Consider the following 17,629-nt stretch of genomic DNA (forward strand, 5'->3'; position numbering starts at 1 on the left):
ACACCATGGCTGGAGCTTCCTTCCCACAGCCTCCATCTTACTTCTTTTCCTGCTCACTCTCTCACACAGAGACACTTTTAGATGCTGTCAGTAGGAATAATTGCGCAAAGGATTACTTAAAAGACATTATGTTCATTGCTAGTTGCTGAATATTAAATTCCTGTAAATGACTTTCATAGAGTTCTGTTTAGCTAGATTTATTGGGATGAAAGAGAAGGAGGTACAGGAAGTACAGTTGTTCAACCATTTCCCATTCTGAAACAAGTAGATTTTCTTTGACTGCTACATACTATCTAAATGGAAAGAATATCTCCTTTCAAATAAAAGAAACTTTAACAATTCTTCCAATATCACAGTGGTGTTATATCTCATGTTTTTACAATTGTTCTGACTGTAAGATGCTCCTTTGTGTTGAGGTTTGGCCTCAGAAGGATAATGTAGCACTTGGGGATGAAGATGCAGACCAGCAGACCAGCACTGGAGGCCAGGATGGAGAAGACCTGCACAGCCACCATGGATTTCCCTTTGGTGCTCAGGTAGGTGGGCATAAAAGTCACCCAGACACTGCAGAAGACCAGCATGCTGAAGCTGATCAGCTTGGCTTCGTTGAAGGCCCCAGGAAGATTCCTGGCCAGGAAAGCCACCATGAAGCAGATGGCAGCCAGGAAGCCCATGTAGCTGAGGGTGACGTAGAACATGACAACAGCCCCTTTGTTGCATTGCAGGATGATCTCTCCAGGCTGGGAGTGGAGGTCAGAGTCAGGGAAGGGGGGAGAAACTCCCAGCCAGATGGAGCAGATGATAATTTGGACAGCAGAAGAAGAAAGGATGATGGAGTTGGCCAAGCTCTTCCCCAACCATCTCTTCACTCGGTTTCCTGGTTTTGTGGCCAGGAAAGCCAGCACCACTGTGATGGTTTTGGCCAAGAGAGAAGAAATGGCAATTGAGAAGATGATGCTGAAAACTGTTTCTCGGTGAAGGCAGGTGGCTTTCCTTGGTTGACCAATGAAGAGGGAAGAAGACAAGAAGCAAAGCAGGAGGGAGACCAGGAGGATGTAGGAGAGGTCCCGGTTGTTGGCTTTGACAAGGGGAGTTTCTCGGTATTTAATGAAGGTGATTAAGGAAAGGCCTGTGATTAAGAACAAGAATAGAGCAAAAGAGACCAGGGTGATACCCAGATGTTCTTCAAAAGACAGGAAAGTTATGATTTTGGGGATACATTGGTCTCTGTCCTCATTTGGATATTGATCATCTGGACACTTGGTGCACTTTTCTGTATCTGAGAAAATCAAAAAGCAATATTTCTTTAACATTCTATCCTTTTATCTTACACACATTCTTGGGATAAGAACTGATACCAGCAGCATTTTCCAAGAAGTATTCTTAAACAAATTCACAGGAAAAAAAAGAATATAATTAGTAACTATATAGATAAATGTATGAAATTGCTAAAGTTTCAAAAAATTCAGATGTTCCTAGAAAACTAAACATGGAAGAACACATCCAAACTAAGAAGTAGAAGAATGATTTTCCCTGCTGATGGTAAAGCTTGCCCAATCTGATTTATTTTCCTATCTCTTCCTAGCCTCTCCTACAAGGTCTTTTTGTTAGTCTTCCTTTTAGGTAAGAAATGGGGCATTTTGAAAATAAACAAGAAGAGAGTTGAGCTTCAATATGTCTTTCAACATGTACATTAATGAAAATGTTGTGGATAAATCCATTTTCACCAGACCTTCTTTTCTTCTGGTGTCACCCACCTTCCTGAGTGGAGATGGTCCCCTCCGGACAAGGAACACAGTCATAGCAGCAAACTGGCTCTCCTTCTCGAGCCCTCTTGACAAATCCAGGATGACAACTTTCCACACATTTGGACTGAGGCAGGCACTAAGCAGGAAAAATAGGAACACCAAAGCAAGTGCATTAGGATTCACCATCCATGGAAACTGGGGGGAGAAATGGATATCAGACAAGTAGCCTCTGGTCTTAAGTAAATGCAAAATTTGAACATGAATGTCATGCCCCAGCATATAACCTTTATATACTGTTGTTGCTTTCTAGCCCCATCTAGTAGCTGGAGAGACAAATACCAAGTATCTTGTTTGAAGCTGACTGCACCCATTTACCCATCAGCCCGCACTCTCAAACCAAGTGCATGCTGGGAAGCCAGACTCCATTTCCTTAAGCATTTGGAGAAGGCAGAAGCACAAAGAAGAATCTATCTTAATTTGTGGCACATGGTCATCCAAGGACAAACCCACATCCCCCCCCCACACACAGTATCACTGGTGAGATTTAAATTGCTTGTCTTTATTAATTGTTATGCTTAGCAGTAACTCAATACTGTCTATCTTGTATTTGGTTCTCATGGTATGTATCCCTATTTTCCCCAGTTTCACCATATCCTGTTCTTTCAATAAAGCATCCAGATTACACACACGGACTGTTTTATTGGAGGATAGGTGGGTTTAGCTGCATGTCAAGCTGCACATGGGCTAACGTGTAGTGAGGACAGAACAATGAAAATTTCAGGATGAAGAAGCAATCCTGAGGCTGTCAGCGCCACAATCCCCAGCACTTGATGGCCTCTCTCCCAAGTTTTATACAGATAATAACTGCAGAAGGGACTCAAAAGGGCTATCATCTATGTCACCCCAGATCCCAGGTTGTGTGAATCAGCTTACATATGCAACATTGTTCCATGGTATAGCAACTGAAGGACAGTTTCTTCATTACCACTGACGCCTCCCAAGCAGTCTATGAAACTATCCTTCCCCACATTCAATTCTCAGTGAAGATCATCCACTATGGTGATCAGGCTTATTACACTAGAAATGGCTTTGGAAAAGAGAGAAAAGGTGTCAATATTTCACCCACCTTTAGCCATGAAGGAGCATCTTGGTGGATTACAAGTCTCCCTCTTTCAAAACTCCCCGGGTGCTGATAAATGTGATCCAGTTTGGGGAGAACCCTCCAGGTCCTGATCTTCAGATCCGCTGCTACCTCTCCAATTTGGTCCAAGTACAAAATCAAGGTGGAAAGATTGCAAAACTCATTCTTTGCCAGAAAGGGATGAAACTAAAATGGAAAACCCAGAAATGTTAAAAGCAGAAATTTTGGTTTCTTATCTCATGTGGTCTTTTCATGTTTTAATCTTTCTTCTACTATTATCTGAGTTGCGAGTATTCTTAGTTGGGAGAACAAGAGTTACCAGTCTCTTCAAAAGCAAAAAAACCCAAAGATTTAGGAAAATTTGTCAATCATATATTAATAAAGCAAAATTCACAAAATTTGTCAATTAAATAGAACATTGTAAGGCTATCACAACACAATTGAACAAATGTACTTCAATAAATTGTATTGAATACTGGTAAAGATATTCCGGCCTAATATGGCTTCCAAAGCTGACAATATTATTTAACAACTCCTTGAAAACAACTGTTTGATTACTAGTAAGATTGGATTTGTCTAAACATTTCCAGGCTAATCTTCTCCCAGATAAACAGATGGGAAACATGATCAGAGGAACTAATTCTAATTTATTGTAAGGCTACACTAACTGAGTCTTTCAAGCCTGAAAGCACAAATCTTCCACCAAGAATTTCTACAGCTTTCTACAACTCCTTTCTGAGTTTCTTTCTCTGCTCCTTATTGCAGCTGAAGGCTCTCCTCCCTCTTATCATTTCTAGTCAGCATTTCTCCCAAGGTCATTCCCACAAATAAATACATATCATTATCCTTCGTTAACAGATTGTGTGAATGCTTTTGATATAACTTGATTTTATCAAAGTGTTAACAAAATCTTCATGAAATAATGATTAGCAACCTATCTTAAAAATTGTACTCAAATAATTTTCAATATTCCACATAGAACTGGAGATATGAATAACAATTATTCCTTGATCATCTGTTCTTCAATATATTCATTAATACCGGCAGATAGAAGCGAAGAATCATGATTTTGTGAAACATGATTTATTCCAACTCTTGGACAAAGCTACTTAGATCACTTTTAAAAAATTCCCAGCTTCCAGAAAAAGTATCATTTCTCAATAGAGAGAGGTGCATAAATAAAATCCAGTAGAAAAGTAACTGATATTTAGCAATTTGGACTTGACAAGCTAAGGTATCTCACATAAGAACAGATGGATGGCCGCTCCAATGTGAATCTATCATTAAGGTTTCTATCAAATATGCATCTTTCCCTTCCCACTTGGTAAATATCGATCCTTCTTCTCGTGGCTTTTAACTAACCCTAACCCTAAAATCTTCTTGTTGTTCTGCAAGGAATGCACTTTTATTATACCCAATCTAATTAAGGTTTCATTTGTATTTTTTTGATATTATCATATGTGTATACTGGTCACTGGTTATAGTAAATTGGTGGGAGTAGCTAATTTACTGCCTAGCCATTTGAAATGCAAGAAGAGAAATAGGTACCACTTGGGTGGGCATAGTCATGGTGGCCACATGACCACAGAAACCTCCTCAGACAATGCTGGTTCCCTTGGCTGGGAAATGGTGATGAGCACCTCCCATTAGAGTCAGTTGCAGCTGGACAAGGGAAACCATTAACTATACATTTACTAGCTAATCTTAGAGAAATAATCATGCAATCATATAAATAAATTGACAATTTCATTAATGATTCTCTGGAAGGATAAGGGATAAACTTTGACAAGAAACTTTAGGAAAATAATCTGTTGGAAATTTACATTGAATTCTAATAATAATGATAAGAAATTAGTATTAAATTTGTTGTATACAAGGAAATGTATATACTATGTACACACATCACCACAATGCACCCATAAGAATCTCAGGACGTGACATCACTGATGACTACAGCTAAGGTGGATTGCTCCCGGTCCCTTAGCTGGATTTTACCCGCCGAGTGGCATGAATTGGCCACTGCCCACCTTGTTGGGGTGGGTATATTATTATTATTATTATTATTATTATTATTATTATTATTATTATTATTATTATTATTAATCAAATTTCTATACTGCCCTACTCCCGAAGGACTCAGGGCGGTGAACAGCCAAGATAAAATACAGATAATACAAATATTAAAAATCCCTTAAAATTATTAAATATTTTGGCCGAAACACAGATTAAAACACCCAATTTATAAAATCACGAATTAAAAAATTTAAAAGAGGAGAGTTAGGCCAGGCCAGCCTGCTGAAATAGAAAAGTTTTGAGAGCACGGCAAAACGTGCGCAGGTCCGGGATCCTCCGTATCTCTGGGGGGAGCTCGTTCCAGATGGTAGGTGCCCCCACAGAGAAGGCTCTCCCCCTGGGGGCCGCCAGTCGACACTGTTTGGCCGACGGCACCCTGAGGAGCCCCTCTCTATGGGAGCGTACTGGTCGGTGAGAGGCTATTGGTAGCAGAAGGCGGTCTCGTAAATACCCCGGTCCGATGCCATGGAGCGCTCTAAAGGTGGTAACCAAAACCTTGAAGTGCACCCGGAAGACCACCGGGAGCCAGTGCAGCTCACGCAGGAGGGGGGTCACATGGGAGTGCCACATCGCTCCCATAACCACCCGCGCGGCCGCATTCTGGACCAGCTGGAGCCTCCGGGTGCTCCTCAAGGGGAGCCCCATGTAGAGAGCATTGCAGTAGTCCAAGCGGGAAGTAACGAGAGCATGAGTGACCGTATGTCAGCCTCAGCTTGCCTGCTTCAGCTGCCATAAGAAACGGGGAGGGATTAGTTATGGAGCAAAGGGGGGGAAGAGAGCAGGAGGTGGTTTTGTCTTTGTAGGAGGGGACTTCGTGAGAAACGAAACTGAATCTTCAAAAGGGGACGGCTGACCAACTGTCCGACATTCCTGATGAATGACGCTGCCAGACGTGTTGCCACCTGACCTTTGGAAGACCTTTGGATTGGCTGATGATTTATAAACACGAGGGGGGGAAGAAGCTTAGTAGATGCATTTCGCGCGTTTTGCTCACTTCCAGCTTTAACTGGGTTGTTAATCATTTCATATTCAGTAAAAGTACCAAATTCTTCAAAATGCTTGAGTTTGGGGTTTTCTTTCCTGGATATTGAAGGAAGCATACCTGACATTAAGCTGGAAGTCACAACCAGTCATCCCGGACAAAAACCGAGGGGACTGTAAATTCAAAATATGTCAGATTGGGGGAGTGATGGAGAAGAGAAAATGGGGGCAGCCAGTTCAACTGCCCTCCAGTCGGAAAAGGAGACTGCAGAATGGTTGGGAAAACTCCGTTTGGAGACGGAAGAGGCTAGATGGTCAAAGGGAGTGGGGAGACTGCCGGACTGGGGAGAGGAACCCCGGGGAGTGACAATTTCCAGACCCCGGAAAAAGGAGGCAGTGTGGATGCAACAGCAGAAGGAACGCCTCATGATAGACCAAGCCTTGCAGCTTATCCGTGATGTGGAAGAAAGCAGGAAAAACCGTGAGTCTTTTGAAATTCCTGTGGAGAAGGGGGAAGCAGACCCCAGGGGGGAGCCCAAAGAGACAGCCTGCGGGGGAGAGGAAGATTTTGAGGAGGGAACATCCCAGGCTTCGGCAGCTCGAGGGAGAGATGCAGCCGGCCAGAGAACCCCAGCCTTGCAGCCCCCCCCCCCCCCTGGCAGACGTAAAAAACCAAAAATCCCCCCCCCCTTCCTGGGAAGTTTGATGGGAATCCTAAAGCCTTGGGATTTTTCCTGACCCAAGTGTGGAACCACATGCAGGACTGGGGGGAGGACTACGAAACAGAGGCGGCAAAAGTCAGAAGCGTCGCGAATGCCCTAGAGGGAGTAGCTGCTGAGTGGATGGTGGTTCTCCACAATAACAACTCCCCCTTGCTGAGAAATTACAACCAGTTCATGAGGGCCCTTAGAAGGCGTTTTGAAGACCATTTAGCTGAACGAAAGGCGAGACTCAGAATGAAGAGCATTCAGCAGGGCCGGAGGCCGGTGGCAGAGTATATCCAAGAGTTTCGTGAACTGGCACCCTATATGACAGGCTGGTCAGAAATGGCTCTTTTGGAGAGTTTCAAAGATGGATTGAATGAAGAGATATATTGAGACTGCAGGAGCATGGGGGTCCCCGATGATTTGGATAGATGGTACATAGTAGCTGAGGATGTGGAGATCGAGCTGAAACAGAGCAAACTCCGAGGCAGACGGATGGGGGACCAGTCATCCTCTTTCTACCGTAAGGGGGCGCCCAAGATGACTGGCGGGAAGACCGAATCCAAACCCAAGTCAAAGCTCTTCACCTGTTTCAAATGTGGGAAGGAGGGTCACCGGGCGGCCGAATGTTTCTCCAAACCACCGCCAAAAGCCACCGGGGCCAGCCAAAAGAAAGGCGATAAAATACCCGCCAAAACCCACGGCACCACCCTGAAAGGAGAAGTCGTTGAGTTCACTCCCCGGAACCAGGGTGAGTTGGGAACTCCGACCAACGATGACGACAGCGAGACGGACTCCGACTCTGACACCGATGAACGGGTGAGTCACACGGAAGAACCCTTACTCATCCCCGTAGAAGTAAGGGTGCCCTCCACAGGAACTCACGCGCAATTGTTAGCCCTGTTGGACTCGGGGTGCACTAGGTGCATAATTAGCCCCAAAGTAGTGGAGGAAATGGGACTGAGACTGAAAACTTTAAAAAGACCCATTGCATTTTGTCAATTAGATGGGTCGATTGCAGGAGGGGGCCCAGCTAGTTTTATGACCGAACCCCTTGAACTGCAGTTGGGGAATCATGTAGAGAAGCTCAGCTTTATTGTAGCACCTGGCATGGAAAGGCCCCTCATTCTAGGACTGCCCTGGCTTCGTAAATGGAACCCACGAGTAAATTGGAAAACGGGGGTCCTGCGCATCCGTACGGCAGAACCAACTCTGGAAAAGGAAGGCCCCTCCCTAAGGGACGACATAAGACCAGAAAGGGCGGTAGTAGCCATTAACTATATTGAGGGAGAAGAGAAAATTCCAAAGGAATATTGGGACCTCAAGGAAGTGTTTAGTGAAAAAGCATCGGATGCTCTGCCTCCCCACAGGGCCACTGACTGCACCATTGAAATACTCCCAGGGGTGAAGCTTCCCAAACCAAAAATATACCCCATGACACCTCGAGAATTGGGGGAATTGCGAAAGTTTATTGACAAAAACTTAGAACAGGGATTCATCGAATGAGCCAAACCCAAGGTGGCGGCGCCAGAAATGTTCCGCGAAAAGAAAGATGGATCCTTCAGATTAGTAGTTGATTATAGAAACATGAACGCCATTTGCGTGGAAAATGTCTATCCCCTCCCACTTATGAAGGACATGTTGGCCCATTTAGGGAAGGGAAATTTTTTTACCAAACTTGATTTAAGAGAGGCATACTACCGAGTGAGAATAAAAGAGGGAGATGAATGGAAAACAGCATTTAATTGCCCACTGGGATGTTTCCAGTTTAGAGTACTCCCTTTTGGACTACAGGGGGCCCCGGCTGTATTCATGCAGTTGATCAACGAAGTGTTGCATGAGCACCTATATAAGGGGGTGTTGGTATATTTGGACGATATTCTAATTTATTCTGACAACATGGCCAACCATGTAAGATTGGTTCGAGCGGTCTTGAATAAACTCAGAGCAGCTGAACTCTATGCCAAACTTTCTAAATGTGAATTCCATCAAGACAAAATCGACTATCTTGGATATCGTATATCGCATGAGGGAATAGAGATGGACCCGGAAAAGGTCCGGGCAGTGATGGAATGGGCCGCACCACGCACCCGTAAACAGTTACAGAGTTTCTTAGGGTTTGCTAATTTTTATAGACAATTTATCCCCTCTTTCGCGAAAATCGCACTGCCAATTACAAACTTGCTAAAAACCAGAGGGGAAGTAAAACCCAAACCCTCGAAACCACTAGAATTGACTATGGACTGTCAGGCCGCTTTTGAAAAACTGAAACGATTGTTTGCAGCTGAACCTGTGCTCAAACACCCCGACATAGAACAACCTTTTGTAGTACAAGCTGATGCTAGCGACGTCGCCGTAGGAGCAATACTCTTGCAAAAGAATGAGAATGGAATATTACAACCCTGTGCTTACACATCCCGTAAACTATCCGAGACAGAAAGGAGATGGGCCATATGGGAGAAAGAAGCATTTGCAGTTAGATGGGCGCTGTTAACATGGAGACAATTTTTAGAAGGGGCGAAACACCCTTTCGAGGTGTGGACTGACCATAAGAATCTAGAAGCATTAAAAACACCACGCAAACTATCACCCAAACAGGCACGCTGGGCCCAACATTTCAAGCGATTCAATTTCACTTTACGTTACCTTCCTGGGGGAAAAAATTTCATGGCGGACGCACTTTCCAGATTACCATAGTACAACAGCATAAAAAAGGAAGTGGTTCAACCAATGATCCCCTTAATGCAATTGGCAACACCTGTCACTACCAGAGCGCAAAGAAAAACCGATCCAGAACTCTCGGGGGATTTACTTGAAAAGTTACGAGAAGCACTAAAAGCTGACGAGTGGTTTAAAATCCACTCGAATGAATGCACACTTCGCGACGGACTAGCTTGGGTTGGATCAAAATTGTATGTTCCGACCACATTAAGGCCAACCGTATTGAAATATGCTCATGATGCCAAGGCCGCAGGACACTTTGCGTTTGTCAAGACTTTACATCTTGTTAAGAGACAGTTTTGGTGGCCTGCACTTAAAAAGGACATAGAGGCATATGTGGCTAGCTGTCCAGTATGTGCCTCGGCTAAAAGACCTCCAGGAAAATCCCCTGGATTACTGCAAAGTGTGGCTAGACCGAACGCCCCATGGAAGGAAATATCTGTGGATTTTATTGTGGACTTACCAGACAGTGAGGGCTGCACTGTCATTTGGGTAGTAACTGATTTGTTTTCCAAACAAGTACATTTCATCCCTTGCTCAAAGATCCCTTCAGCAAAAACCCTCGCAAAATTGTTTATTCGGCAGATTTACCGACTACATGGATCTCCGAAAAGAATAATTTCTGACAGGGGTGTGCAATTTACTTCCAGTTTCTGGAGAGAGTTTTTGAAATTGATAGGCTCCGCACAGGGGTTGAGTTCCAGTCACCACCCTCAGACAAATGGGGCTTGTGAAAGAACCAATGGGGTGCTTGAACAATACCTTAGGTGTTACGTAAATTACCAACAAGACAATTGGGTAGACTTGTTGCCATTTGCAGAAGTGGCATATAATAATTCTGTACACAGTAGCACCGGATTCACCCCTTTTAAGGTCGCATCGGGCCAGGATTTTGTACCCATTCCCGAGTTACCTCAAGATGATCCCCAAAACCCCTCCTTGATGGATTGGATTGAACAACTAAAGAGCACCTGGGCAGTGACTCGGAAGGCATTAGATGAGGCACACCGAGCTCATAAGGCGCAAGCCGATAAGAAAAGGTCCCCAGCTCACATTTATAAAGTGGGGGACAAGGTCTATTTGTCTACCAAATACTTACAAACCATCCAGAAGTCCAAAAAGCTGGGACCTAAGTATGTAGGTCCATTCCGTGTGATTAGACTGATTAATCCAGTGACAGTTGAATTGGAATTGCCAAAAACCTTGAGACGAATACATCCTGTATTTCATGTTAGTTTATTGAAACCTGAACACTCATCCCCCCTAAGGGCTGATCAAAGCACCCCTCCAATTCCCATTCTCATAGAGGGGGAGCAACATTTTGAGGTTAAGGAAATCTTGGATTCTAGAAAACACCATGGTAACGTCCAATATCTGATTGCCTGGAAACATTTTCCTCTATCTCAGGCTGAATGGGTAAATAAACGGGATGTCCGAGCTCCCAAGAAAGTACAACAATTCTATGCCAAATACCCAGATAAACCATAATTATTGTATATATTCTGTTTCTCTCTCTCTTTTCTTTCCTTTTATTTAGGACTAACGTCTCTTCTGCAAGGGGGGCCGAATGTCAGCCTCAGCTTGCCTGCTTCAGCTGCCATAAGAAACGGGGAGGGATTAGTTATGGAGCAAAGGGGGGGAAGAGAGCAGGAGGTGGTTTTGTCTTTGTAGGAGGGGACTTCGTGAGAAACGAAACTGAATCTTCAAAAGGGGACGGCTGACCAACTGTCCGACATTCCTGATGAATGACACTGCCAGACGTGTTGCCACCTGACCTTTGGAAGACCTTTGGATTGGCTGATGATTTATAAATACGAGGGGGGGAAGAAGCTTAGTAGATGCATTTCGCGCGTTTTGCTCACTTCCAGCTTTAACTGGGTTGTTAATCATTTCATATTCAGTAAAAGTACCAAATTCTTCAAAATGCTTGAGTTTGGGGTTTTCTTTCCTGGATATTGAAGGAAGCATACCTGACATCGTATTTAACGAGTCCCGATCCAGAAAGGGACACAAGTGGCAAATCAGGCGGACCTGATAAAAAGTCCCCCTGGCCACGGCCGTCATGTGCTCTTCTAAAGACAGCCGTGAGTCCAGGAGGACACCCAAGTTGCGAACCCTCTCCGTGGGGGCCAATGACTTGCCCCCAATAGTCAGTGATGGCACCAACTGACTATATCGGGATGTCGGAAACCACAGCCACTCGGTCTTGGATGGGTTGAGCCTGTTTCTCCCCATCCAGATCCGCATGGCCTCCAGGCACCGGGACATCACTTCAAGGGCATCATTGGGGTGGTCCGGGGTGGAGATGTACAGCTGAGTATCATCAGCGTATAGAAGAGGGGAAGCTCTAGCGAGCCCACCAAAGTGCGATCGGCAGGGGTTTGCGAAGGGAAATCCCCCCTCGGGATGCCAGCGGAGGAAGAGGGCTCCAGATGGTAGCCCCGAAGCCAGGCTTGTGCCCAGTGGAAGAAGATTTGCCCACAACACAGAGATAAGTGAAGTGGAGGAACCCGTGCTGGGATTGGACTGCTTGGAGAGGTGTGTGTACGAGGGAAAGCTGACGAGAGGGAGCGTGGGAGGCTCCATTGAAAGTGGCAAGTCGACTGACAGGCTGGAGTGATTAAAGTGGCGGCAGAGGCTGTACTTGTAAAAATTGCCTTTTGAGAAGATCAGAGTGGGTGTTTTCAAGAGTGCTGTGACTGAAGTGTTTTGTGGAAAATCCTGGGACTTTCTATATTCTTGAATCAGACTTAGCTGGACTTACCTGGGCTTGATAGTGAGTAAGGAGCCATTGTGACTTGCATTTTTGAGTTTCTCTAGAAGTGCTGAATGGTAAGAGCTTCGCTGGGACAAGAGGTAGGAAGAGCGGATCTAACTGAGACTGAGGCAATAGCACCACCTTGTGGTGGCTTGGAAATTTACTGTGCAAGAAAAGAGGAGAAAGGTTTTTTTTTTTTTTGGCTGATTCACTTTCAGACATTGCACTCGATTTCTGGTTCTTGGGGATTGAATTGAGTAGAAAATTGGATTTCTGGCTCTTGACACTGAAATTACTTTGTAATCCTTTTGGATAAAGAGCCAGTGCATGCAAGAGTGGGGTAGGAGGTGGAAGCTTGCAATTATGTCAACAGTGACGAAGAAGAAGGTCTTTGTTAGGGTGTGTGTAAAAAGTATTTGTTGCTTGTGCAACGAGCAGAGCAGAAACACACAGGGAAGGAGATAAACGTCCAGCTCGTGTGAGAAAAATACTTTATAGATAACAAGCAGTCTCGATGTAAAACAGTCCAAGGTCATAAACAGTAATATCAGTCCAGTAAGTATCTTCCCTTACCAAAGCAAACAGGCTTTAGTAACTCTTGGTATACAGTACCATATAATAGACGCAGTAAGCAACAGGATACAATCAGGTATCAATCTGGAAGAAGCAGGAAGAACCAGGAACGCTTCTCTGTGCTGCTTATTTATGCACTGTAGCCTAATTACAGGGTTCAGCAAACCCTGATTACGTGGCTCAGTTGTTTCTTAAAGAAACAGATATTGCCTGACCAACAAGTTAGGAGTACGCTGCAAGCTGAACCTAACATTCTTCCCATTGGGCAGGACAATATACACAATAGATACAGAAACAAAAATACACATCCAAATCATACATTGTACAGTGGTATCAGTTACATTTCAGATTCTTAATCCAAATCTTTCACAACAATTGGTGTGTTTAATGGCACCTTGCGCTTTAGTAAAATTATCGGCAATATTGTCCTCTGATGCGCAATATTCCAATGTAACCATGTTATCCTTAACACATTGCCGAACATTCAGATAACGTATATCAGTGTATTTAGTCCTTGTCTTTACAGCAAGATTCGTTGCCATTTTAATGGCTGCCTGGTTATCCTCATAAACCGTAATAGGATACTCCATTTTGAATCCAATATCTTCCATCAACTGTTTATAATAAATCAGTTCAGTACATGTAAGTGATAGACAAGAAAACTCCGCTTCCATGGTAGACAAACTTATGTGTTTCTGGCGAATTGATTTCCATCCAATCAGGCAGTTATCCAACATGATTGCTATTCCAGACGTAGATTTTCTGGCAAAACTGGCATCAGCATATGCCTTTAATATCATATTGGCATTAGGTTCTAAATACATAGCAAAATGTAATGTTCTTTTAAGATACCTAAGAACACGTTTAGCAGCCTGCCAATGCCTATCAGTAGGCTCTGAACTATATTGTGCTAGTTGATTAACACTAAAAGCTATATCAGGCCGTGTCCAGTTGCTCAAATACGACAAACTGCCTATTAATGATTGATACAGTTCTTTACTGAACTGTGGACTCTGCAAACTATCCTGCTGGAATTCCTGTGCCATAGGAGTCTTGGCAGGTTTACATAATTCCATCCCATATTTTTTCAACAATTTGCAGATCTTATTAGACTGTGAAATTTTAAATCCTCTAGATGTTTTTAGGATATCCAGCCCTAGATAATGCCGTATATGTCCTAGATTTCTAAGTTTAAATTTTGTTTGCAACTGACCGATAATCTCTCTGGCCTCAGCGTCAGTTCTGGTAATTATGGCAATGTCGTCTGTAAAGAGTAACAAGAATGAAACACATCCATCCTGTTCTTTTTTAAACAGACATTTATCTGCTACGCCCTCATAGAACCCAATGTTATGTAATTCCTGCACTATACATTGGTTCCACTCGTAACCTGATTGCCTTAAACCATATAGGCTTTTCTGTAGCCTCCAACACTCAGTGCTATCCTGTGTATCATAACCAGGAGGTTTCTTCATATATATTGTATGCCTCAACGGAGCGTTCAAGTAAGCTGTCTCGACATCTATATGAGTAATAGAGCATTTATTTCTAGCTGCCCAAACAAGCATCGTTCTCAAAGTGCTCGCTCGTAGACTTGGAGCAAAAACCTCATCATAGTCTCTATCTGTCTGTGAGAACCCTTGTGCAACAAGCCGAGCTTTATGGGTTACTACCCCATCTACACTTTTCTTTACCTTATAGACCCACCTACAGCCTATAAGTTTCTCATTTGGTGGTATTCTTACAACTTCATAGACACCAAGCCTCTTCAATGAATCAATTTCTCTATCCATTGCCTCTTGCCAGGCTTTTTGCTCTTTTTCTGGATATAATTTTATATCATGATAACTGGATGGTTCGATATCTACTTGGCAAACCACTGTGGCTTTATAGCGATCTGGTGGATGCCGATCCCTGGTAGATCGTCTAGGCATAACAGGACTAACATCAGGTATATTGGGTTCATCCTCCCCTAACCCTGATTCCTGTTCCTCAACCTTAATAGATGGTTTATCATCCATCTCAGATGAACTATCATCAGGAATATGGTCCATCTTAACATCAACATCTGTAAAACCATAGTCTGCTTTTTCTAACCTGTCCCAGCCTTCATGTTCTAGGAATTTAGCACTAGCGCTACACAAAACTTTTGTTGTTCCTTTTTCCCAGAACCTATAGGACCTATGGTTAGCCTCATAGCCAACAAAAATCATTTTCTTTGCTCTCTGTTGGTCCTTCCTTCTCTGACTAACTGGTATATGCACCCAGGCTGGTGCACCAAAAGTATGTATATAACTTAAATCAGGCTTCCTCCCGTGCCATAAAGTAAAAGGAATTTTTCCTGTAGAGGAGTGCACCACATTATTTAAAATATGATTGGCACATAGTATTGCTTCTCCCCACAATTTATCAGGTAAACAAGCATCAGCCAGCATAGTCCTAGTCATAGCTTGTAGGGTCTGGCCTCTTCGTTCAATATATGCATTATGTTCTGGCCGAAAAGGAGCAGAACGTTTATGCTGTATCCCAGCATCGTTCAAAAACTTAGCCAACTGATGGTTAGTAAACTCAGTTCCATTGTCAGTAACAATGCATTTCACCTTAAACCTCTGCTTCCTTTCAACAAAACGAAGCCAATTTGTGATACATTGGAACGTATCACTTTTGGACTTCATAAGATAGCAAAAACCATATCTGGTAAAGTGATCAACTATACTCAAAATATAGCATGCTCCCCCTAAACTGGGTTTCTTTGGCCCTATTAAGTCTAAAAAGACTACCTCCAAAGGTTTAATTGTTTTAAACCCATTGCAGCGGTTTGCAGGTGTAACTTTACTTTTATGCTGGTTACAAGTATTACAGTTCAGGTATTTGCTGCAAGCCCTTAAATTGATGCCGTTAGACTGCTTAACAGTCAAATTCAACAACCTGAAATTCAGATGACCAAGCCTTCTATGTAATAAATGTACGCATTCATCATGAGGCTTTACATTTCCAAATTTAGCTTTTGACTGAACTAACAGTAATGACTTATCCCTAATAACAAATAAGTCGTTTTCTAATTCTGCAGTAACTACAGTGCCTTCACATTCCAGCAAACATTTGTTGTTTTTAAAAGTTACTGTAAACCCAGAATGTAGTAATGACTTTACAGATAAAAGGTTATATTTCAAACTAGGGATATAAAGCATGGGTAAAGGGTACTTACTAATAGAACATTGAACAAGTCCCTCCCCAGCTACAGTCACATTCCAGCCATTAGCTAATTTGACCTTTTTAGTACTTTTCTTCATGTTTAGAAACAGTTTTCTGTTTTTTGTTATGGATTGAGAGGCACCGCTATCAATCACCCACCAATCATCTCCTATATTATTAGATGAACTGGTTGCTAAATTACACCCTTTCCTGGGTTTAGCAGAGTTTCTAGCAGACACTTTCTTATTATTACAATATTTTGCAATGTGCCCCTTAGCCCCACATGCATAACAGCGTTTAACAATATTGACATTCTCATATACAGCTTCCACTTTTGGTTGCTGTTGCATCCTTAACTGGTCTCGTTCTTGCCTACGTTTGGCCTCATCCAGTAACCTACCAGTTATACTGGCCAATGTTAGTTCATCTCTAGACAATACTTCTAATGATGAAACAAAAGAGTCATAACTGTCATCCAATGATGAAAGAATAATATAAACTTGCTGCAGTTCAGTAAACACAAGGTCTTTCTCATGTAGCTCCTGGAAAAGCCCTGTCATGGAGTCCAGGTGAGCCATCATGTCTCCTCCTTTCTGGAGATGTAAGCGAAATAATTTCCGTGTCAGGTAGATATGGACACCCACAGAGTCACGAACGTAGAGCTTCTTTAGCTTTGACCAACACCTCGCAGCAGACTCTTCGCCCCGGAAATGGACAAGTTGCTGGTCTCCCAGTGTCAGGCCAATGATGCATAAAGCACGCTCGTTGTCCCTGTGAAACTTCGCTATCTTTTTGGCATCTTCTTCGTCATCAGCATTCAGTGCAGTTATGTCCGGTGGATTATCAACCATGTCCCACAGTCCTTCTTTTCGCAAAAGTAGACAGCATTTTGTGGACCAGGTAACATAGTTTGTTCCATCCAACCGGGTTATAGTAGAATAACTTGTACCTTGCTCAAAAACCATCATCTTGACTACTACACCCACTGCCTGCACTTCTCACTTCCACAAAAACAAATTAAAGAGCCCTGGAACGTTCTGGGCCCATAACCAATGTTAGGGTGTGTGTAAAAAGTATTTGTTGCTTGTGCAACGAGCAGAGCAGAAACACACAGGGAAGGAGATAAACGTCCAGCTCATGTGAGAAAAATACTTTATAGATAACAAGCAGTCTCGATGTAAAACAGTCCAAGGTCATAAACAGTAATATCAGTCCAGTAAGTATCTTCCCTTACCAAAGCAAACAGGCTTTAGTAACTCTTGGTATACAGTACCATATAATAGACGCAGTAAGCAACAGGATACAATCAGGTATCAATCTGGAAGAAGCAGGAAGAACCAGGAACGCTTCTCTGTGCTGCTTATTTATGCACTGTAGCCTAATTACAGGGTTCAGCAAACCCTGATTACGTGGCTCAGTTGTTTCTTAAAGAAACAGATATTGCCTGACCAACAAGTTAGGAGTACGCTGCAAGCTGAACCTAACAGTCTTAACCCTTTCAACGGTGCCCACCCACACGGCGACATCTCCAGCATTAAGAGGATCGGTGGATGATGTAAGACCCCCGGAAAAAGGGGTCGGAGGACAGGAACATCAAAATATGCTACAGATGATACAAAACACTATTACGAAGAATCAGGAACAGACAATGAAAAAGTTTGAAGATGTGCAGGAGGAAATGGCAAGTATCAAACAGGAAACCATGCACATCCACTCAAAATATGAGGAAGTTCAA

General features: G+C 43.2%; 1 protein-coding gene across 1 annotated transcript in view; it reads right to left on the reverse strand.

Moving 5' to 3' along the window:
• Positions 1-368: 368 nt before the first annotated feature.
• Positions 369-17,629, reverse strand: part of LOC139317502 (vomeronasal type-2 receptor 26-like) — a 50,266-nt gene continuing 33,005 nt past the window's right edge. The window contains exons 4-7 of the mRNA XM_070944570.1: positions 2,875-3,075; positions 2,060-2,071; positions 1,758-1,884; positions 369-1,279 (exon numbers count right to left, since the gene is read on the reverse strand). Of these exons, the coding sequence (XP_070800671.1) occupies positions 369-1,279; positions 1,758-1,884; positions 2,060-2,071; positions 2,875-3,075 (1,251 nt within the window). The remainder of the gene's footprint in view (positions 1,280-1,757; positions 1,885-2,059; positions 2,072-2,874; positions 3,076-17,629) is intronic.

The sequence above is a fragment of the Pituophis catenifer genome, unplaced genomic scaffold, assembly GCF_029215685.1.
Source record: "Pituophis catenifer annectens isolate HBS135680 unplaced genomic scaffold, rPitCat1.0.hap2 SCAF_5, whole genome shotgun sequence".
NCBI classification, from domain to species: Eukaryota; Metazoa; Chordata; class Lepidosauria; order Squamata; family Colubridae; genus Pituophis; species Pituophis catenifer.